Source organism: Alexandromys fortis, unplaced genomic scaffold, assembly GCF_014885135.2.
Source record: "Alexandromys fortis isolate MF-2015 unplaced genomic scaffold, M_Fortis_MF-2015_v1.1 scaffold_145, whole genome shotgun sequence".
In the NCBI taxonomy this organism is placed as follows: Eukaryota; Metazoa; Chordata; class Mammalia; order Rodentia; family Cricetidae; genus Alexandromys; species Alexandromys fortis.
Genome location: NW_026068049.1, coordinates 1,949,052 through 1,971,391, shown reverse-complemented (window position 1 = coordinate 1,971,391; position 22,340 = coordinate 1,949,052). Strand labels below are relative to the sequence as shown.

Genomic DNA, 22,340 nt, shown 5'->3' with positions numbered 1-22,340 from the left:
ATCGCCATGCTATATGAAAGGATGGCATATAATAATAAGTCATGAGGACTCTGTAGCCAACAAGCTTTATCATATCTCATTCTGGTTCATCCAGGTTCAGAGTTATTCCCATGTTGATGGATCAACTTATACAGCAGCTAATGTTTTCAGGAGGTCTCCCCTGTCAATTCTGATGTTTTTAATTTGATGGAATTCATAGTTTTGTTTCCACAGGAAACAAAGGCATAACCACTCCCCCAACACATACATTTCCTGAATTCCATTCTGAAGTTAAGACATCCTTAAAACATATAGGTTGGTTTAATTTAGTAGTTTTTTTCCACTATCCAGTGTCTCTCAACAGCTGTTGTTTTTTGCTTATTAGCATTTAAAAATTAAGTATTAATTAAGCATTATGTAGGGTCCAAATTCCCTGTGTTATATTTCCCATCCTTACATGGTTTATTCTTTTTATATTACTTTACTCTCTCTTCATTTGGGCAGTGTACACCAAAACTATTATTTTTAAACTGTTTATTTTTTGACTGTCTATTTCTATTTTCTTTTCTTTCTTCCATGCCTAAGTACATTTTCAAACATAATATACCTGTTCAGAGGTCTTCTCAGTCTGGACCTAGCTTTTTTCACAGCCTTATGATCAAGTGAGCCGAGCTTTAAAGGGCCAGACTACCTGTTGTGACTGACATAGTAGGAAGGACTGGATGCACATGAGCATTTACAGGCTTCCCAGAGAAACTTGGAGAAAATTTTAAAATGTTGCAAAGCCCTTATGTGTATCTGCAGGCTACTTCAAAGACTCTGTTTAGCACATGGCACTGGTGGCTGGCTCTGTTCTGCTCGGGTCCATGAGAGCTGAGCCTCATGCCTGTGGGCACTGGCTGGGAACCATGGCCCCCCACTCCAGTTCTGGCAAGTTGCTGACCTGAGCTCTGGAAGGCATTTATACTTACTCTCACTAGAATAGCATGCCAGCTGCTCACAGACCCTATGCTTGGATATACAGGCCTCCGCATTGGACACCAATGTAATCTGGTCTTTCTTTGGACTGCCAACTCCCAAATAATGACACAGAGAATTATTACTGAGTATGAAAGTTTGGCCTTAGTTTAGGATTACTCCCAAGTAGCTCTTAAAACGTAAATTAAATTAATATAAATAGATTATATTAATTGATTTTCTGTCATGTGTCTTGGTACCTTTCTTAAGTATGATATGTTCAAATTTTTCTGCATTTCATTGGCAAATCTCTGCCTCTTTGATTCTTCCCAGAGTTCCTTTCTCTGCCTGGAAGTCCCGCCTATCCTTTCCTGCTTAGCTATTGGTCATTCATATGTGTATTGAACCAATCAGAAGGTGCCTTAGGCAGGCAAGAAAGGACAGAGCCACATCTTCACATCATGTGATCAAATACCCTGTAGCACTTCTTTATAGCATCATAGGAAGGGAAGGAAGAAAAATATCATGTAACCATACTCTATGAGTTGAACACAAATGTTGACTGTGTCTGATCTATTTTTTAAAACCTTACTAATTAAAAACCCCACTTAATTCTATTGCTAATGAAGTCCAGACCACCAGATATAAACAAGCAGGAGGAAGTAGTGTGAGTTATCAGACTTCTTAATAATAATAGAATACAAAATGAAGAGCCCTGTGATAATTGACAGGCTCATATTGAACTATGAGATTCAAGTGGGAGAGAAATATGGGATTATGTGTGAAGAATTTTCTTTGCTGGGACTCTCTGAGAGCTGGCTATCTTACCAGAATGGGACATGCTTTCTCTATCTGCCCCCCTGTAATGTCCATCAAAAGCAAGCTGGCTTTATTTGGTTCCCACCCTTATAAGAGAATATCTGCTTGGCTATAGCAAATGCTGTGTGTTAGATTCCAAGGTAAAATAACAACTCTGGAACTGGGGAGTTGACTTGGCAGTTAAGAGTGCCTATTGCTTTTGCAGAGAATATAGAATCAGTTCTAAGCCCCGCCTCAGGTGGTTCAAGCTGCCTATAATCTTAGTTTTCTTATATCTGGGTTATATAAGCTGTGATACATATAAACTCATAAAAACATCCACACATAAATAAATGAATATTTTTAAAGACCCTTATCCTTATCAAGGTTAACAGTGATCTATACCAAGAAATAAATAAATTCTTCAATAAGGTGATAAGAGTGAGGCTTCAATATTTGAAATATGAAAAAGAAATTTATCTTTTAAGAATAAAAAATGGTTCTCTCTCTGTGTGTGTGTGTGTGTGTGTGTGTGTGTGTGTGTGTGTGTTTTGTATGCAGGTGGAGTGGTGTTCATGTATCCCAAGGCAATGCTAAGCTACAAAGTCATTAATGTGTCTTGCATTACTAATAAAAACCACACAACTATCGAAAAATACCTTAAAAGTGTGGACTCAGCTAATATAGATTAATAGTAGTCAGTCAACCAATTAAATGGTTCCTGAGCAATCAGCATTAATGTGATTACTCACTGATTCAGTGACGACTTGTTGGACGTAGGCTACATCTCATAACATACATTCTGACATTACCTGAAATGTTCTGAATGATTTGAAAACAAATCGGATGAACCCCCTTCCTCCACAAAGCTTGTGTTCTAACTCAGGTCATGTTAAAAACTGCAGATTCTAAGATATCAAATGTTCTCAAAAAGCTTACTGTGTTTGGGGAGATTAGGTGTGGCAGGATAGAAAGCTAGCCCTGGTCTAGAAACTCTGGAAACATGGCTCAGCAGATAAAGGCACTTGCTGTGCCAACCTGGTGTTCTGAGCTCAATCCCAAGGATCCACACAAAGGTAGAAGGGCAGGACTGGCTACTGAAGGCTGTCCTCTGATCTTTGCATGCCTGCACCCTCCTGTATGCATTTATGTACACACAAACATTTAATAAAAACACTAGCCCTACTTAAAGGAAGATGGCACATGGTAAGTAATAGGGGACTTATATGTAGAATAACTTCTATAGCATTGTGGAGACATAGGAGCTCAAAAAGGCTTTTAGACTACATGGGAATAATCAATATAAAAACATTCAAGAAAATCTGTCTTCCTGGGGTTTGGTCCTGTTAATCTGCAAGGAAAAAAAACTCCCATAGAAATGCAATGTACATATTTGTTAGTATTAAATCTACTACAATTTGGGATTTGTGAGCTTTTAGCACATTCATTCCTATGTCTTTATCAGGCAGATAAAATAATTCTTATGGTTATAATATTAGTAAATTATTTTTGTATAATCTTGCATTTGAGAAGTGTCATGAGTAGTTTTTATTTTTACACTTTAATGCAATGAAACAGCACATTGCTTTTGAAGAGTGAGCAAATTCTAAACCCCGTGGACTTAATGGTCCTTGAATGAAATAATGTGTTATTCTGAGGAATGTGTTTGGTAAATAGTTGTGTCCCTTAAATTCCATTAGTTAAATATAATTAAATGCAAGCATTTGTTTATATAACAATTTCAGCATTTCTCTAATATTTAGAAATGCATTCTAATATTTTTTCACAGCATGGACATGTTTGCTAGGGTTTATAAAAAGGGATTGGGGATGAGATCAGATGATGGGTATCATTAGGTCCAAGACTCTTAGCCAGGCTGCCAGAACCCCTTATTAATTTTTACCCACATTTATCTTTTCCCAGTGCCCTGGTAACGATCTGTGACTCATTTAGAGGAGCTCACAAGCCGCTAAAAGAATGGCAGCCCTTATTCTTCTAGCCACTTAATTCTGGTACTTCATTATCAAGCTAAGATTTGAGTCTGTTAAGAACTGAACAGCAGCCCGGGTAATATCTAGCACTTTGGTGAGGAGGTTTCCAAAACAGAACATGGTCTTTTCTGAGAAAATTTTCAGAAAAGGAGTCTTTTTTTCCCCTTTTCATATGTTGAATAGAACCTCAAGCCCTTTGTGGTGCACTGGATCCTGGGATAGGGTATTTTTCTGTGGCAAGAAAAGGAGACATTTCCAGAGGGGTTTGCCCTCTTCTCCTAACCCCTTCCTGTGGATGTCTCTCATATCACCCAGCGGAGCCACTGATGGCTCTTTTGGCATTTCCATCTCTCCCCTGTTCAGAAAGAGGATTTCAGGGACGGGCATGGTGGTGCATTGCTATAATCCTTGCACTTGGGAGATGGCAGGAGGAGGATCAGGAGTTCAAGGCCTGACTGAGCCATGTGAGACCCTGTCTCAAAATACAAGCAGAGAGTTTCCTTCCTCAGAAAGTGGGGCTGGAGCTAAAGTGTACTAGGCCCCAGTGTCAGCTGTCGGCCACTGTCCTGCCATGACTTCACTCTGCCTTCTTTTCTCGTAGTCTTAATTTTCACATGAAGAGCCATGTTGTTCTGTGGCTTTACTGATGTGGGTCACTGTACCTTCAGTGAATTAGTGTGTTCAAGCCCAGGTTTCTCTTTTCCTTCCTACAGTTGTTAGTTTAGGTGATGGCAAGTGTTTGAACCAAGAAAGTTAGCTGTTAGGGTACTTACTGAGACTTCTAGAGTAGTCATTTCCTGCCGGATAAATAGAGAGGCACATAGACAGAGAAGCTGATGGTTTCTGTTGTGATTGTTCATTTTAATATTTACCTGTCGTACTTACATATAATGTTGGATCATATCCACCCTCATTCCCTCCAATTCCTCTTCTACCATTCCACCACTTCTCCTTTCCAACTTTGTATCTTCCCTCCCCTCCCCCTCCTTCTCTCTCTCTCTCTCTCTCTCTCTCTCTCTCTCTCTCTCTCTCTCTCTCTCTCTCTCTCATTAAAAAATACCCACTGAGTCCACCTAGGGCTGCCTGTATGTGCATGGCTATTGGTCCATTTCCTGGATCACATCCCTGAAGAAAATTGACTCTACTCTCTCTCCCTTTCTACTCTCTCTCTCCCTTTCCCAGCAGCCATCAGTTACCAATAGCTCCTCACAGAGGGCTGGGACTTCATGGGTCCCTCTAGAACCCTTGCTGGGATTTTGTGCAGATCTTGGCATTCATCCCCAGCCACTGTGAGTCTGTGTATGCAGTTGTGCTGCATGTATAATCCTCTGGTGAATCCATCTGGCCCTTGACTCTTGTTGGTCAGGAGATTAACTACTGCTATCTCATTGGTTGTTAGTGTCTAAGTTACTTATTTCATCGTGATTAACTTTAGTAGGTCATATACATTTAGAAATTGGTTTCTTTTAGCTTCTCCATAGTGACATATGACTTTTTTTTCTTTCAAAATTGGAGAGCAGTATTATAAATATATCTTTTCCCCTTTTACAAAATGTCATGAACTTACTTTTACATTTAAAATGAGTTTTGCCAGCTATTAGAACAGTCATGATTATAGATAAGCAGAAAAAAGAAAAATATCGGTACAGTAAATTCACCATCTCTCAGTACCCACCAAAGTTTTGTTGTATTACTTTTATGCTTTTAATTGTGTATATTATAGGTACTTGATGTTATTTTGTGAACAAAGTTTGTCCTTAAGATTTTCTGAATCTCCTCAATGTCTGTTGTAATGACTCGCTTTTCATTTCAGATTTTATAAAATTTGGCCTTTCCTCTTTAATTTGGCTAAAAGTTTATTGATCTTTTTAAAGACTCAACTTCTCATAGAATTGATTATTTGTATTTTCCCTGTCTTTTTTTTATTACTTTCATCATCCCTGATTTTGAATATCTCTTCCTATCTACTCTTTTTAGGTGTTGTTTGTTTTTCTTTACCCAAAGCCTTTGGGTGCATCACTGAGGAATCTTAACCCTTTTCAAACTTGTTCAAAACATGGAGAGAGAATTTCCTAATTTATTTGATGAGGTCAGCACTACCACAGTCAACTCTGCACAGAAACACTACAAAGCAAACAATAGCTCAATATTTCCTATGAACAATTGATGCAGAAACCCAGAAGTAGTGGCTCAGGGGTTAAGAGGACTTGTTACTCCTGAAGGACCCAGATTCAGTGCCAGCACCCAATTGGTAGCTAACAACTCTATTTCCAGATGATCCTATGCCTTCTTCTGGCCTTGGCTGCCACTGCACAATGTGATACAGGCATAAATTCAAGCAAAACAGAAACTTTCATACTTAAAAAATCAAAAGATTATTTTTTTTTAAAAAAAATCACATTCTTAATAATAAAACTCAGCAAAATGCCAGAACTGAATCCAGCAGCATTCTTTGGAGTGGACTGGACATGGTGGTGCATGGCTTTAACTCTGGCATTTGGGAGGCAGAGACAGACAGACCTCTGTGATTTGGAGGCCAGATTGAGAACTTGTCTCAAAAAAGAAGAAGAAGAAGAAGAAGAAGAAGAAGAAGAAGAGGAGGAGGAGGAGGAGGAGGAGGAGGAGGAGGAGGAGGAGGAGGAGGAGGAGGAGGAGGAGGAGGAGGAGGAGGAGGAGGAGGAGGAGGAGGAGGAGGAGGAGGAGGAGGAGGAGGAGGAGGAGGAGGAGGAGGAGGAGGAGGAGGAGGAGGAGGAGGAGGAGGAGGAGGAGGAGGAGGAGGAGGAGGAGGAGGAGGAGGAGGAGGAGGAGGAGGAGGAGGAGGAGGAGGAGGAGGAGGAGGAGGAGGAGGAGGAGGAGGAGGAGGAGGAGGAGGAGGAGGAGGAGGAGGAGGAGGAGGAGGAGGAGGAGGAGGAGGAGGAGGAGGAGGAGGAGGAGGAGGAGGAGGAGGAGGAGGAGGAGGAGGAGGAGGAGGAGGAGGAGGAGGAGGAGGAGGAGGAGGAGGAGGAGGAGGAGGAGGAGGAGGAGGAGGAGGAGGAGGAGGAGGAGGAGGAGGAGGACGACGACGACGACGACGACGACGAAGACGACGACAACGAGGAGGAGGACAACGAGGAGGACGAGGACGAGGAGGAGGAGGACGAGGAAGAGAGAGAGATTAAGATCAGCAAGATGGCTCAGAGAGCAAAGGCAAATCCCTGTGGACCAAACTGCGGTCCTCCGAAAGAACAACAAATCCTCTTACCCTCTGTACCATTTCTCACCCCACCTCACTCCGACACCATCCTTATCTTCATATCTTCTTTCCTTTGGCTTTTCTCACTCAGCACAAAGTGTTTACCTTTCATCTTCCTGTTTATACTTACTGTTATCCTCTGTCAAAAGTCTGGTGCCTCAGCCAACCCGTTTCTTGTATTCTTTGCCACGTGGACATTGGGCACTCAAGTTAAAAGGAATGATAAATTTACACCTCCCAGCATGCATTCCTCACTTCTCTTCACTAAGTTCCTCTAAATGATCAATTTCCATATTGTGGGCTCCACACCGCCAGTGGAAGTACTATCTAGAAATCTGCACAAAACACAGATCTTTTGTCTTGTCCCAGACCTCTGGAGTCAGAAATCCAGAGGGTAAGGTGTGGAAAGTTCTGCCTTCCCAGTTTTCCCAGGAAATTCTGGCAGATGCTAAAATTGGAGAACCATTGACTCAGGGTTATTTTGCCTCCTGCCACAGACTTGATTTTTATTTTCCTCCAAGATTCTTTAAGATGAGGCTGGGGAGACACCTCTCCTTGACTAGCTATGCTTCAATGCATGCTGCCTCTGTAACTATGCCTGCCTGCTGCCGTCTCCGAATTCCAGGGCAAGAGCATTCTATTTTCATGAGCTGCAGCTGGTAGCAACCAGGAATACACGGCAGAGCTCCTGCTCCTGGCAACAGGGACAGTTTTCCAGCCCTAGCTGGCATTGCTTGCAGTGACTTCTAGGAGGGAAGAAGAGAGAGAGGTTTTCCTTTCGAAAAGTCAGAGAGAATCCAGACGTGGTGGCGCACTCCTGAAATCCAAGTACTCAGTGGACTGAGGAGGTTCAAGGACAGCCTGGGATTGCATATGGGGTTCCAGGACCTCTTGGCCTTGAAACCAACAGTGACAGAAACAACAGCAACAATAAAAGTTCACTCAAAATCAGAGCACCTAAACTGAAATAGCTCCACCCGGTCCTAGCACTCCATAAGCATTCTGTTTCTTTGGTATACATTGCTCTCTTCCAAGAAATCCAGGATTGGTGCTGTCTTTTACCCACCTTCACCCCAACTCTGGCACCCCGCCTGTGTTCTCTCCCGTGGATCCAGGTCCACAAGTGGTAGTTTATTATCATCTAACCTGACTCCCCACCATTCTCTTATTCCATCTTTAGTGTGCACTGATGAAGTCTCCTGGAAGGTCTGTGAACGCCACTCTGCTTAGGAGCCTGAACCACAGCTGTAAATCACACCCTTATCCTGTCAGGACTTGTAGCCCTCTAATCTGACCTCAGCTGCACTTTTGTGAGTCCCTGGTTACCCTTCCCCAGGGCTTGCTCAGCTGTCTCTAGGCCCCCATGATCCCTCTCTTGGTGCCCTGGCTCTGAAACACTATTAGTCACCATGCCTGCTTATGTCCTTCCTGAAGGTCAATCTCAAGGTTTTCCTGCAGGAATATCCAGGTCCCTGTTCCCTCCAGACCCCGGATCCCTGCAGCATCTTTGTGCCCACCTTTGCCATATCCCCTTGGCCTGGTTGTTGCTGTTACCTCTTGCCCTAGTCTTGGCAGTGCTGGGTTTGCTAGGAACTCATTTTCCACAAAGCCGCTGCAGCTGTGTCCAGACAAGTATTTACAAATGGTGAAAGCCCACAAGTGCTAAGTATCTGAGGAATTTTCACCATGTTTGTATTTTAGTGAGTTGTCTTCCTAGATGTGCACTCCTGTCCCTCTAAGTGTGAAAGCCGAGTCTGTTATAAATAACACACCTCATTATTTTCACTCTTTTGACATGGAAGTGTTGGGGAAACATTCTTAGCATGAACATATCTCAGCTGGCTTCTGAAGAACTCTGATAAAAAAAAAATACACAGTGTCACCGATGGCCAGATTCTAGTGTTAGCCACGGAAGAAAACTCAACATAGTAGTAAATGCCTAAAACTTTTATTTTGCCATTGCCAAAAAGTTTTCCTTCACTGGGTACTAGAGAAAATCTTACTAGAATATCCAAATATTTAAATTTGGATAAAATCATATCTTTTCCTTTAGCTAAGATACAGTGTAAAATTTTGGTTTCTTTTTGTTTATACATTTGTGCATGTGCCTGGTTATCTTCTGGCCTCTGAGAATACATGCATACTCTGTGCACATGCACACCTAGACATTACCTATGTACTCAAAGATAAAATACATCTTTAAAGAGCAGATTTTTATTAATTGTGTTTGCCTAATAACTAAGCATTTTATGCATTATCTAAAGCAACTGAGCCATCCATCCCAACCACTCAGTGGAATATGTGATATTAAGAAGAGGTAGGTATTCATGCATCTTTTAGAGACAATTGTCTTATGTTTTTCCTTCAGGTGGTTTGCCCTGCTAGAGATCCAGATATGTATTATTTTAGTGCTTTATAAATATGACTGCAGCCTTCTGGACCCATTACCAAAGCAGGTAAGTGCTTTTAGAATTACTAGCATTATTATGACTTGTAATATTACAGTTTGATAGAAACATGTGGCTTTCAGTACTTGCCATGTGTTGAGGGAATCCCTTAAATTTGACCTTGGCTCCATATAAAGGTCTTCAGTAGGCTATACATGAACTCTTTGTTTTGAATGTTGTAGTAGCCCTTGGGCCATTCAGAAGGGGACCAGATGCAGAAAACCCAACCCCCCTGTAAAGATAGTAAGCACAAAGCTCTGCTGTGCTGTCCAGGAGAGGTGCAGGGCCAGTTCGCCCGAGTGCTGCGGTTGGTGAGGTCCAGGACCAGTTCTCCCACTCTCGTGACTTTAATGCTAGTTCTCCCACCTGCCACAGGTGGCAAGGGGTGAGGATAGGAGAGGGCACCTTTCCATCACCCACTCCACCATATGGCCGATGAGGAGTGGGGTCAGATCTCTCATACAGCTTTGTGGGGCAAAACCACCTATGCCCCTGAAAAGAGAATCAGCTCTATTATGCTGCACAGATGAGGTGCAGGGCCACTCTGTCACTCTTGTGACCCCGCGACCATATATTTCCTTTTAAAAAAATAAATATAATTTTATTTCTCTCTCATTATGAATCAAATGATGAGGAAATGCAGCAAAACTTTATGTAAGCTATATGCCACACTAGTCCTGGCATCCATCCATGAACCCACTCCAATGTTAGGCACATCTTTTACTGGTTCGGGTGGTTTTGTTCCATTGGAGCATTTTTAGGGTGCAAATCCTTAGTGTGGGTCCCCTTCTCTCCCAAAGCCAGTGGGCCACCTGGCCAAGGAGGCCAAGGGGACAAAGGGGTTAGAAGTGACAAGCAGGACCTTGTCCAACCTGTGATTATGACAGAGATAGCCCTGCAGGAGTTAACGTCAGTGAATTAGCTCAGCTTTATTCCAGAGTACGGGGGATATATAGGACTGGGGACAGTAGTTGAGGAATTACCTAATTTGTATTAAATAGCACGTTCCTAGCATGAAGCTCCTAGTACGAGTCTTAGTTGTCATGGGTGCACAGTTGTCTAATTACAATAAGGGCCGCAGGGAGAAAGCTTCTGCAGGGAACTGTATCCAAGGTCACACTAGAGGTAATTCAGGCACCCGGCCTAGAGACGTTCTCCAGATAAGGGCCGCTAGAGAGCAAGGTGCCCTTCGCCAGAGGGAGGGGGTTGCCGTCTTGCCAAGCTTGGAGAGAGCTCACAGGCCATTGTAGACTGCAGGCTCCGGCCAGGGACTAGCAGGACATCCAGCACCTTAGAAAACAGAATTCTGTGCAGCTCTCTTTAGAGCAGCACCTATGGCTTCATGTGTAACTAGGGGTTCAACTTCACTGGGCTCATGAACTATGCAATCCATTCTATCAATAGATTGGTAGTTAAGGAATCCGTTCTGTGTCCTTGAAAATAAAAAGGCTGATTGCCTAAATTGGATCCCCCTCCTTTCTAAGTCTTCATTGACCCTCCCCCCCAAAGCTCAAGACCGACAGAGCTTTTTATATCTCTAAACCTTAGAATTCTTTCTTTAGCAGTAGACTGATACTCCTTACCTTGTCCTACAAACTCAGATGTTATGCTTCCATAGCAAAACAAATCCACACGTGAAAGTCATACTAACAGTGTGGCTGTGGTCTGCCCACCAGCTCCAAGTCATTGCCAAGTATAGCTGGGTGTGAGGTCCAAGCTCCAGAGCCAAGAAAAGGGGGGCTATAGAAGGCTGGGAGGCTGAAAAAATATAAGGAATCATGTAGATACAAGACATAATTACTGGCACACAGGTTGACATGCAAAGGCCACACGCAGGGACACAGGCACATAAGCCTACTCCCACGTAGAGCTCAGGTAGGAAGGCATATTAGCTGCTTTTCTGTCTCTGCGATAGAACACAATGATCAAGGCAACTCATAAAAGGGGGTGTTTGTTTGGGCTTATAGTTCTGAGGGGATAAGGATCTATGATGGCTTGAAGAGACATGGCAGCAAGCAGCAGGCATGGCGGCAAGAAAAGGGAGCTGAGATTTACATTTTGAACCACAAACATGAAGCAGAAAGGGTAACCTGGAATTGGCCAGGCTTTCTGAACCCAGAGCCCACCCCCTGTGATATACTTCTGTGTATATCAGAAGCACTGCTAACTGGGGAGCAAGTGTTCAAATACTGAGGCTGTGGGGGACTTTTCTTAGTCAAACCACCACAGAAGAGAAAGGCAAAGGCATTCCCCTCCAACCTCAAGGTCATGTTTCCATAGAGTCACACAAAGTGGCATTCTCTCAGCAGCGGTCATCTGTCTTTGCGTCTCTGTTTTCCTTTGGGGCTCCCCAGGCATCTACTGTCAGCCATCATTAGCTGACCCTGTCCCCTTGGTATCGGGTGTCAGCCGTGTTTCAGTTGACTCATGCCAGATACCTGTATCTGTGCCACGTTGTCTGACTTTCCTACACAAGGTGTCATAGCTTTTGAGCCAGGGATGTAGAAAGCGCCTTCAGCCTGATAGGGAGAAGGGTAGGCAGCAGGCAGACCCAGGTGAATGTATGTGGAGCTGAGAGATTATTAAAATAAGCTCGCTTTCTCTTCCCTACACCTCCAACGGTAAAGTTGATGCTCAGTGTTTTGAAACTTGGCAGTACGAGCATTTCCCAGCCTTCCAGCCTCTGCTCCATACCTTTTAGAAATCACAGCCGGGGAAGACGGAACTAAAGCTGCTGACTTCTGTCTTCGTTTCTGTATCTCTTCTACATTTCTGCTTTTTAGAGTTGTCTGCATTTGGTGGGTGTCCCCCAGCCAGAAGGGAGATGCCGAATCAAATATAAACAAAGAACATGACGTCCGTTGGGGCTCAAGAGGGTCAGAACCTTCTGGAAGAGTGAAGCTACCCAGCTATTGCCCTCATAGCATCCTGACCCGAAGACATCCTAGTGACACACATGATTCAGATCTGAAGACCATGCGTCTGATTTCACTGTCAAGAACACAAAGACCCCAATTCAAGGTTTAGAGAAAGGGTTCGAATGATTTTTTAAAAGTTGATAAAAAGTTGGAATTTGGCTTCATATTATAGCCATATAAAACTTCTGTAGCGGCATAAATGAAGGCAGACAGAAATTATAATAATATATTCAGCTTTAATTGGTAAAAGACTTATAGAACCCGAGGTTCCAGCAGAGAACAGGAAAGCAGAAGGGGAGGGGGAGAGTACACCAGCAATATTTATTAGTAAAAAATATCCTCAGGCAACCCCGCCCTACAAGCAAGGTGATTGGCTGGGGCTACCCCTACAAACTTCAAGTATAAATGTCTTTTGAATAGAAATATTGCTACATTAATTTCACTGTGAAGACGACATACTTAATTCTATTTTACAAAAAAGGAAAGAAGGAAGGAAAGAAAAGAAAACTCTAAAGTTTTGGACACTGAAAAATTAAATAATGACTTCCAGGCATTTTCTATTTTTAAAATATGATTCTTAACTAGAAGTTGGAAACCTTAGGCTTCTTAATGTCAAACACTGCAGCCGTGCCTCGCGCTGAGAAGTGTGGAGGAAACGGTGGCTTTATGACACGTGTGGGGACAGGTTCCTGTGCTCCCTCGTCCTGCATAGACAGCACCATCTTCTCTGCAGAGGACAATCAGTGCGCATAGATTGTGGTGTTGACTTGCATTTTAATCAAGGGAGAAGCACTCTTTTGACTCACAGTGTCTTTAATTATAGTTCAGCAGTGATGATGCAAGGTCTTGCTGCATCTTGTTATGCCATGCTCAGTTGCTATCCCTGGGAAGCATGCTCTTTTCTGAAGGGAAATGGAGGAGCCCTGGATAAGGGAGGAGGGAGCTGAGAGGAAACCAGTTCGGATGGATGTATTGCATGAGAGATGAATAAATAAGAAGAAAAAAGATGCATAAATAAAAGGGAAAAGATCTCATATTGTGTCAGATATGTAATTGCACACGAGTCTGTTACTGAAGTCTTGGAACAATGGGATGTTTGCCATTAAGTTCTGGAGAGAAAACCCAGCATGTCCACGGTAGCATATGATTCTCCTAACAACAAACAGTGGTGTCATCATTTATACTCTGGATTCCAATAAAAATTCTCTTTATCTCCTCTGTTTCACTGTGGCTTCATAGTGCTTGCCAGTCTCCTGGGTGCTTCCCTTCTTTGTCCTGGCCCCAGCTCCTGAAGTTGGTAGCTTACCAACTTCACTTGCATCTCTAGAAGACAAGTGAGTGCTTTTGAGAATGTTCGCTCTTTACAGCGAGCCAATTGATGTTGAAGCTGAGCTGGCTGCTCAGGCCGTCTCTTAGCAGGCTTGGTGGTCTGAAAGGAGGCCATGTAGACATCCACAGTGGCTCAGAGTGTTGCAACAACAGCCTGTTGGGTTCTGCTGTGACAACTATGTTCTGAGGGAAGGCATATTCCTCCCACAGCCAAGGTCTACAATGAAATGCTTGTATTTGCATACAGTTGAACTAGAGTGCAGAGGTACCTCATAATGGTCAATGTTATCTATTACTTTAAGAACTACTGCAGACAAGGAAATATGTTGGTGTTTGGAATAATGAAGAGTTAATTTTTGGAGGTCCCGTGTTTCTTTTATATCTCACTGGGGATTTGTATCATATTCTTGTATTAACTGGATTTTACAGAAGCCAGAGCCTGAGACAGAATTATATGAAGATAGTTTACTTGGGAAGCAGGAGACAGGGCAGGGAGATAAGAAGCCCGAGAGCTGTGTTAGCAGGCTGTGTGTTGTAACATCAAGGGTCTGAGAGGCAGAAATGGCTGAGTACTTTGGAGAAATGAACCCATGCTGAGTTCAGGAGCGAGTGAGTTCTGCAGCTTTGCAGGGTCAGGGAAGCTCCAGCGCAGTGAGTAGGTGAGTCTAAGTTTGTCTGGATTTGCTGAACTCTGAACTGAGGTTGGGCTGTGGACACCTGGCCTGGGGGCACAGTGACATTGGATGCGCTCTCCTCCAATCTCTGACAGTAGGTATCTACACTACCGCCTCCAGACCACCTTTGTTGAAATCCACTATACCATCTTCCAAATGGTGGCTGCCAAAGACGCGTTGGGTTGGCTAAAGCTGCCTTCATAACATTTAAAGATGTGCCTAAGGGTTTCTCCACTCATGATGAACCCAGAACTGTAGGCTACTTCATAACCCGCCCTTAGAATACATGATGAACCCAGAACTGTAGGCTACTTCATAACCCGCCCTTAGAATACTTTGCTGCATCTCAGCCAATCCTTAAGTGGCCGGATAAGACAAGTGTGGGCTGTAACCAGTCAGGTTCTATACCTCCCTTCCATTTTCCGCACGTAGTTTTTCTTTTCTTTGGCTACAAATGTGATCTGCTGTGAAGTGGTGGGGTACAGCAGTCTGCAGTTTTCTGTCCAGACTGCTATCCAGTTCTAGTGCTGCTAGCCAAACCAAGAGCAACAAAATCCCAATTGTAATTTTCTAACAACTTCAGAGCTCTTAGAGCAGATGAGGGGCCAACAAGAAAGTACTGATAACTCCCATGAGTCCTTGAGGGATGCAGGAGAGGCTCTATTGGCCCCTTTGGGGGTTCCTCTGTCTTCTAGAGTTGGTTCGATCTTGACATCGGTCTGCTACATTGAGCACCAAACGTTTTTGGCTTCTGTTTTGACTTTTGTCAGTGCTCATTCGCACTGTGAAGAGGTGGTGTGGACCATCGGAAGCCCTTGCAGAAAACTGGAGTAATTCCAAAATGCATTGAGTCCCACAGGTAATTGAGTTGGATCCCCTTGCAGACCTCCAGTACCTGACTGGATGACACAGAAGCTGGCAGTTTGCACTTCCTAATGGAGGGAAATGCAAACCCGGGCCTTCCAAGCATTGCAGGGAATTCATGTTGTAGCCGCTTCATATTTCTCCTGAACATGAAGGAATATGACAGACTTTAAGCCCTGGCAAACTACAAATGTCAATGAGAACTATCAGATCTGCTTGTGTCTGCATGGGGTGTGTATGCGTGAGTCTACTAAAATACATGAAGGAGCTTATATTGGTCTTTTCTGTTGCTGTGATAAAAACACTGACCAAAGCAACTTATAGAAGGAAAGTTTATTTTGGCTTATGGTTCCAGAGGGATGAGAGTCCATCATGGCTTGGAAGTCTGGCTGCAGGAGCAGGAAGCTGAGGGATCATATCTTTACTAGCAAACACAAAGCAGAGAGGATGAACTGAAAGGAGGGTAGGTTATGAACTCTCAAGCCCACCCCAAGTGATACAGTTCCTCCATCAAATGCTGTACCACTTCCCAAACAGTGCCACAAACTGGTGACTGTGTTCAAGTACCTGAGCCGGGGGAGGACATTTCTCATTCAAATTGCCATAGCAGCCTGTTTAACTGACTTAGAGGGAAAAAATGTTTGAATCTAGTTATTAATTATAGACTTTTAAGTTAGATTTACTAGTTAAAGAAGCTTTACTATATGCTTGATATATCAGGCCACCAAGATGAGGGTTTAGCCAAGGAGAAAAATGTATGAGAATGAATTGCTTCATACGTATGGGATTTGTGTCTGACTGTTGGATCTGAGCGTCTTTTTACCTCTGTGATGTTCGAATTTGATCATTGTTAGATGGGGTCTTCTGTAGTCCAGGGTGGTTTGGAACTTACTATAATAGTTTTGGCTTTGAGCTTCTGATCATCTTGTGTCCACATCCCAAATCCAGGGTTTACAGGAATACACAAACATGCCTGATCCATTTATGATGTTTTTGATATTTGCTTGATTTGCTAATAAGCTGAGACTATGGGACCAGTGACAGGGCTTCCTTAGGCCTTGAATTATTTATATTTGGATGGGGTCAAAATGGAAGTCAAAAATACATTGTGTTGGAGAAGAGGTTATGCTTTTATTTTCACAGAAAATGAAAGGCTGTGGATTCATTGAAGGTTGACTGAGATCAGATTTGATCTGGGGAGACCCCCTGAAAGTCCTGGCTGCAGACACAAAGCAATAAACCTAGAAAAGCTACAACATATGTTTTCCCTGCTCAAACACAGAACAAATCATCTTGGACTGGACTGCGTACAATGCACAGTCCATGCTTGTGCTAATGCAGACATGTATGTTACCTTTGAAAGTTGATGTGTTTTCAGAGCAAGGGAACCAGACACCAATGAGTGACCCAGGTGATCCAGCCTCTCAGATGCCTCTGCTGCAGTTTCCTCAGAGTTCTGCATTCAGAACAGCTCCACAGCTGCTGGCTGAGATGGTCCAACTTCACAGATTATTCTAGTCAGGACTTAACTATTATCCTAATTTTCTCAAGGATCTCCAAAATGTCAACCCTCCTCCCCCAGACAACAGGAATCAGTCTAAAGACGCAACACCCACCTTCTCAAGAGATGAGGTGGGTGGTTTTTGGTCATTCATGGGTTATGGATATTTATCATTGTTTAGGGAGGGTTGGTTAAAAATTGTTATTGGTCTTGGTCAGAAAAAAGATTAATAAATGAGATTAGATTCAGGGATCTCTTTCTGAAAAAGAAAGGGGGGATATAGTATGAAACAATAGGATAAAAAGATAGCTTATTGAGTCTACTTTTAAACTAAAAGAAACAAATACTAATCTTAAATATTTTACATTAGTATGGATTTTTATATATTGATACAAATTTAAGGTTACTTTGTTATACTGTATATTTTTCTACTTTTGTTTAAGGTATTTTATAAAAATTTAAGGTTATTTTTGTTAGGACATACTATACATAAGTTTCTACTCTTGTTAAGGTGTTGTACCTGTAAAGCTAATTTAGCAAGGTAATGTAAATTTCTAGTCCTTGAAATCTATTTTTATAAACTATTTAGGATAAAAAAGAAATGTAGGTTAATAGTTTGCTATCTATATCAATCAAAGTTGTAGTCATGTTAGGTATGTTTTTAAGGTCAAACATATTTTTGATAGATAGGTGATCTTCAAACACTTCAAAGACCTACAGAATATGACATTTAAAATGTTTGAATAACATAAGGTTTTTCATGACAATAAGACACGTCTGCTCCTGACAGCACCAGTTTTATGATGGACATTGAAGAAACTCTATACAGACTTTCTCTTCAGCTTGATGTCTGTGTGAGTATATGAGCAACACAAAGTGACTTTGTTCTTTGTCTTCTATTTTGGTGGGGGAGAGGTCTAAAGGGTGGGGGCAGTCATGGGAGGACTGGGAAGTGTGTGTGATCAGGGTTGATGATATAAACTTTGAAAACGATCAATGAAAAGTTTATAGGAAAAAAAAAGAGTGTCTGTGTGAACTTTGGTGTAGTTACCATGCAGCCGAGCAGGGTGTTCAACCCCTTGCAGAACCCTGTACTTATTCTGGGTCCTGTGGCTAATCTGGGCTAATCCTTGTGATAGGCATCAATGCTGTGTGGATGTAGATTGACCTTCTTCCTTTTCTTCCTTTCTTCTGTGAGATGATGAAGGAGCAGCAACAGCAAGGCAGATTATATCTCTGGCTGCTCCTGGGTACGATTGAGAAAGAAAAAGAACCCTTTGCCACAGCCTGCAATGGGACACAGTGTGAGTGACTGTGATATTTTCTACCATAGCATCAGAACCTACCTGGGCAATTTGGAAGCTGAAAAGCTGTGATTGCTGTCCTTTCTCTTTGATTTTAATCCTCTTTAATTTGGTTTCACTTAGATCAGGGGTGGGACAACCTTTTGACGCTGTGATATGATGTTGTCATCTACAGTGCTGGGTAAGCTATGCTGACATGCTAATAGAAGTCATGTGCTCACAACAGGAGCATCAGCGTGTTTATACCAGAGTGTTTGCATGGATATTCTGTGCAGGGATCTTTATTTCTTTAAAGTCATAACATTTGCAGTCAAAATTATATGTTCACTATTTACTTCATTTCTGGGCAGTTAGTTGGCTTACAAAATAAGCATTAGTTCCCACTCAGCTTAATTTCCAAGTCACACAGCTTACAGACTCATGTAGTTGACATTCAGCAACACACTTATTGAGCATATAACCTTACCTGCCTGTGTGTTTACTCAGAGAGTAGAACATGCAAGTTTGGAATAGGCATATACTCTGATCATTTGTGTTCAACTTTAACTCTATCACTTTCTGAGTGTGTGGGAGTCTGCAGGTTCCTCAGCCTCCCTGAACTGAGACTGCAATGACATTTGGGAGCTGTTCTCATCTGGTGTGGCTTAAATTGGTACATAAAGCATCACTCACAACCAGTGTAAAGCAAAGGCAGGTATTATTATAGACGGAATCATCTCAGCCGCCTCTGTCTTTTAAAGCAAACTGTAGTTCTGTTTCATACGAAAGTCTTGCTGGAATTAGACCACAATTTCTTGTCTTGAGAAAATGTAAAGCACTGCTTAGCTCTGCTACCATGTTGCAGCATTGACATCTTCCTGCCGAGCAGCCAGGAACCTTTTGTCTTTCCATCTCTCTCTGCACTGAACTCACACAACATCAAATCTCCTTGGCTAAAAACAAAGTGCTTAATTGTTTCCCCTCTCAACTTGTTATCGCTGTGTGTTTTATTGATTTGGTTCGTAGGCTGCATAAACCATGTCCATCACATCTAATTTGATGTTTCCCATCTGTTCAGTTTCATAGAAGACTGCCATGGCGAACAGTAACTTAGCTGAGTCTGTCTTCCGCTTTTTAAACTGAAGCAAACCATCCAAAAGTGTGATTTACAGGCTCTCCATGATGGGAAATAAGGGGAATCTGTTGCCTCACAGTATCTGTTGCATTCTGGAAAGACACAGACTCAAATCCCACGTGGCCACACAGTTCTGCACGAGAGTGAGCTGATTGCATTGTTCCGCTGACTGCCTTTCACCACACTCTCAATAGCATTTGGCAGTGAAAAAGGGCATATACATTTTTGTTTCACTTCAGTTGTGTTATAAATTTCAAGATGGTCAAAAAAGTCAGCAGAAAAAAAAAAGAAAGAAATGATTGCTGATAATTACTGGACCTTGACGACACTTTGCTAAGTGAAAAAAGCCAGGTAGAAAGGACTTCTTATGGCATGGAATATCTTGGACATGCAGCTATGCAGAGAAGTAGATTAGTGATCTTCTCTGCCTGGGAAGGGTTCGCTGTGTGTGTGTGTGTGTGTGTGTGTGTGTGTGTGTATGTGTGCGCGCGCTCACGCTTGCACGTGTGTGTGTATACACAAGCATCTGTGTGATGGTAAAGTAGATAAAGATAATAGCTGTGTGGTAGAGGTATTCTTTGAAAATCATGAAACATTGTTTTCTCCATTAAAATTATTTCACATTCTCAGCAAACAATGGTAGTTGCTAGGAACCAGGAGTTGGAATAAAGTAAGATACATTTGGTTAAAGAGTATAGATATTTTGTGGTTGTAAGATAAGTAAGTTCTGAGGAGCCCATATATAACAGCATGACTGTAGTTTTAAAAGAACCTAGTAAGGCTGAAGAGATAGCTCAGCAGTTAAGGGCACTCTGCTCTTGCAGAGGGCCCAGAGTTCTGTCTCTAGCACCCACATGGCAGCTCACAACCACTTGAAGTCTAGTTCCAGGATATCCAACGCCCCTTCTGGTATCTGCAGGGACTGCACATACATGGTATACATGCATACATGTGGGCAAACAAGCATGCACCTAAAAATATATAAATCTTTAAATTTTTTAAAGTGTATTATCATGCTTAAAATTCATGATAAAATATTTTAAATTGAGGGCAGTGATAGTTACACAATTCTAGGACATTTTAACGCTGCTGGATATTCAATGTTAGATGGATGAAATGTCTGAAATGTTAGTTGTACCTCGATAAAACTGCTGTAAAGGACTATTGTGTGTGTGTGTATGTGAGTATGTGTGTGTGTGTGTGTGTGTGTGAGTGAGAGAGAGAGAGAGAGAGAGAGAGAGAGAGAGAGAGAGAGAGAGAGAAATATGTGTTTCAAAATATGAGACAGCTGTGCAAAAAAAAAATACAAGGTACTAAATACTCTGTGAAACATCACACTTCTGAGTTCATGGCACTTCTTTTTGGGCCAGTTGTTAACTCTTTAGGGATGATTGCATGCAAGGAGCCCTGTCCTCAGCATCACAGTAGAGTACCTGGTGCCTAGGAGTGGGATGTGCTCTACCCAGTACTGTTGCAGGTCCACTTCTGCATCTTTGCTGTTCCCTGGCCTCCCATGGTGCCTGCAGAGGCTGCATCTTTGTTGTTTGCTGGCTACTCCCCAGGCTCAGCCACCTCAACCCGTGCTTGTCTCTCTAATGCAGGAAGACCAGCATTGGTCTTTCAGCTCTTGTTTTTTTTTTTTTTTTTTCAAAATTCACTGTGGTCTTCCAGAAGTCTGTCTGTCTGTCTGTCTTGTCTTGTCTGTCTGTCTCTCTCTCTCTCTCTCCTCTCTCTCTTTCTCTCTCTGTCTCTCTCCATGCAAATCAGGCCACCTTATTTTTGGAGACAGGCCTGGTGCTCTCCAAGGCCGGGCTGGCTGGTCAGAAAGCCCCAGGGAACACCTTCACTACATCTTCTGCACTGAGATTACATCACAAGACTCCATGCCTTGCATTTCTATGTAGGTTCTGGGGTTCGAACTCAGGTCCTCATACTTGTGTGACAGCTGCTTCAGCAATAGCGCCTTCTCCCCTGCACCCCCACCCCCAGAGATGGTCTTGATGGTTCATCAAAACCACAGCCAACCTAAATTGTAAGGCCACAAAGGCTTAAACGGAAAATATTTTTAGGACATGATAAAAATAGTTACATTTCATCTCTTCTAGCACAGTGAAAGAAAGAACTAACAGACCAGTTGGATTGCTGTATTAGAACTTGATACAAGTCGATCTATCCAGATAGAGTGGAGCCGGGAGTAGACAAAAGCAATACGTTAACACTCCACATCACTCTGTCTGTCATCATGTAAGAACTTGACCTCTGTCTCCTTAATAGGGGTCATACTCAATAAGGAGATGCTGGCTTGGGCGCCCAATTCCAAGAGAAATAACAAGCCAAGCCATGAAATAAGCTCCCCTCTGCAAACTCCCTGTGATTCTCTGCTGAGTGACTTAGGGAAGAAACGAGGGATTTCTGCTCCATAGTTGTCTGCACTCATGGAAACAAGCTGATGAGGTTTTTGTTGTTGTTTGTGTTGTGGTTTTCCCCCCAATTGATTTCTTCATCAAGAGAGGGCAATAGTTTGCAACAAAGGAAACCATCTGTAGGGTGGAAGTTCCCTTAGCACAGAGCATCTCACACTTGTGCTGCAAGAGCCCTGGATACAGGATGAACCTGGCTACTCCGAATGATGGGGCTGGAAGGAAGACTCTACACCCAGGTCCTGGTGCATAGAAGAGACATACCATCTGCCTGTACTATGTCCTCGATGGCAGGAGAAGCCTTGCCTAGGTTCCTGGGGCTGTGAACCATGACTGCCTGACACATCTGTCTATGCAGTAAATCCAGCAGACATGAAGGCAGAACTTAAGGGGTTGTTAGTAAGTTCCTGCCACAGGTCTTTCTTTGCCTTTTAACCTGGAAAGAGCAAAAGGGCGAAATAGCTCAAACAAGTGCCAAGAATGGTGACCTAGTCCCCAAGTCTCAGTGCTATTTTCCCTTGCTCTGTCAATCTTCCATCAGGTCAAAACAGAACAACACAAAAACCACGTGAGTGATAAAATGCATGCAAAGTGAATACCTAGAGTCAAGTGAAGACAAGATTTGCACAAGGCTTCTTGGTGCCCCCCTCCCCCCACAAGCAGCCGTCTGATTTATCAGACTTTGTGCCCCTTGAGATGTGGCCGAGCTCTGTGGATATCATGAGGCCTTTCAGGGTCGAGTCAGTTACAGATTCATCACTTATGGTGGGGCAAGACAGTCAGTGCCAGGCACAAGTTGAGAGAGAGAGAGA

The 22,340-nt window shown here is 42.8% G+C and overlaps 1 protein-coding gene and 1 long non-coding RNA gene across 7 annotated transcripts in view; both read left to right on the top strand.

The window, feature by feature from the left end:
* Nucleotides 1-22,340, top strand: part of Cyp39a1 (cytochrome P450 family 39 subfamily A member 1) — a 151,128-nt gene that overhangs the window by 91,469 nt on the left and 37,319 nt on the right. For 5 of the 6 annotated variants that reach the window (XM_050119335.1, XM_050119334.1, XM_050119339.1 and 2 more), the window contains one exon: nt 9,326-9,413. In XM_050119335.1, coding sequence (XP_049975292.1) covers nt 9,326-9,413 — 88 coding nt within the window. Of the gene's footprint in view, nt 1-9,325; nt 9,414-12,187; nt 13,543-22,340 lie in introns of those variants that run through there. The other variant, XM_050119336.1, reaches the window with a different exon arrangement.
* LOC126486838 (uncharacterized) overlaps nt 15,830-22,340 on the top strand; it is an 11,320-nt gene continuing 4,809 nt past the window's right edge. The window contains exon 1 of the long non-coding RNA XR_007588207.1: nt 15,830-17,994. This is a non-coding gene — a long non-coding RNA (uncharacterized lncRNA). The remainder of the gene's footprint in view (nt 17,995-22,340) is intronic.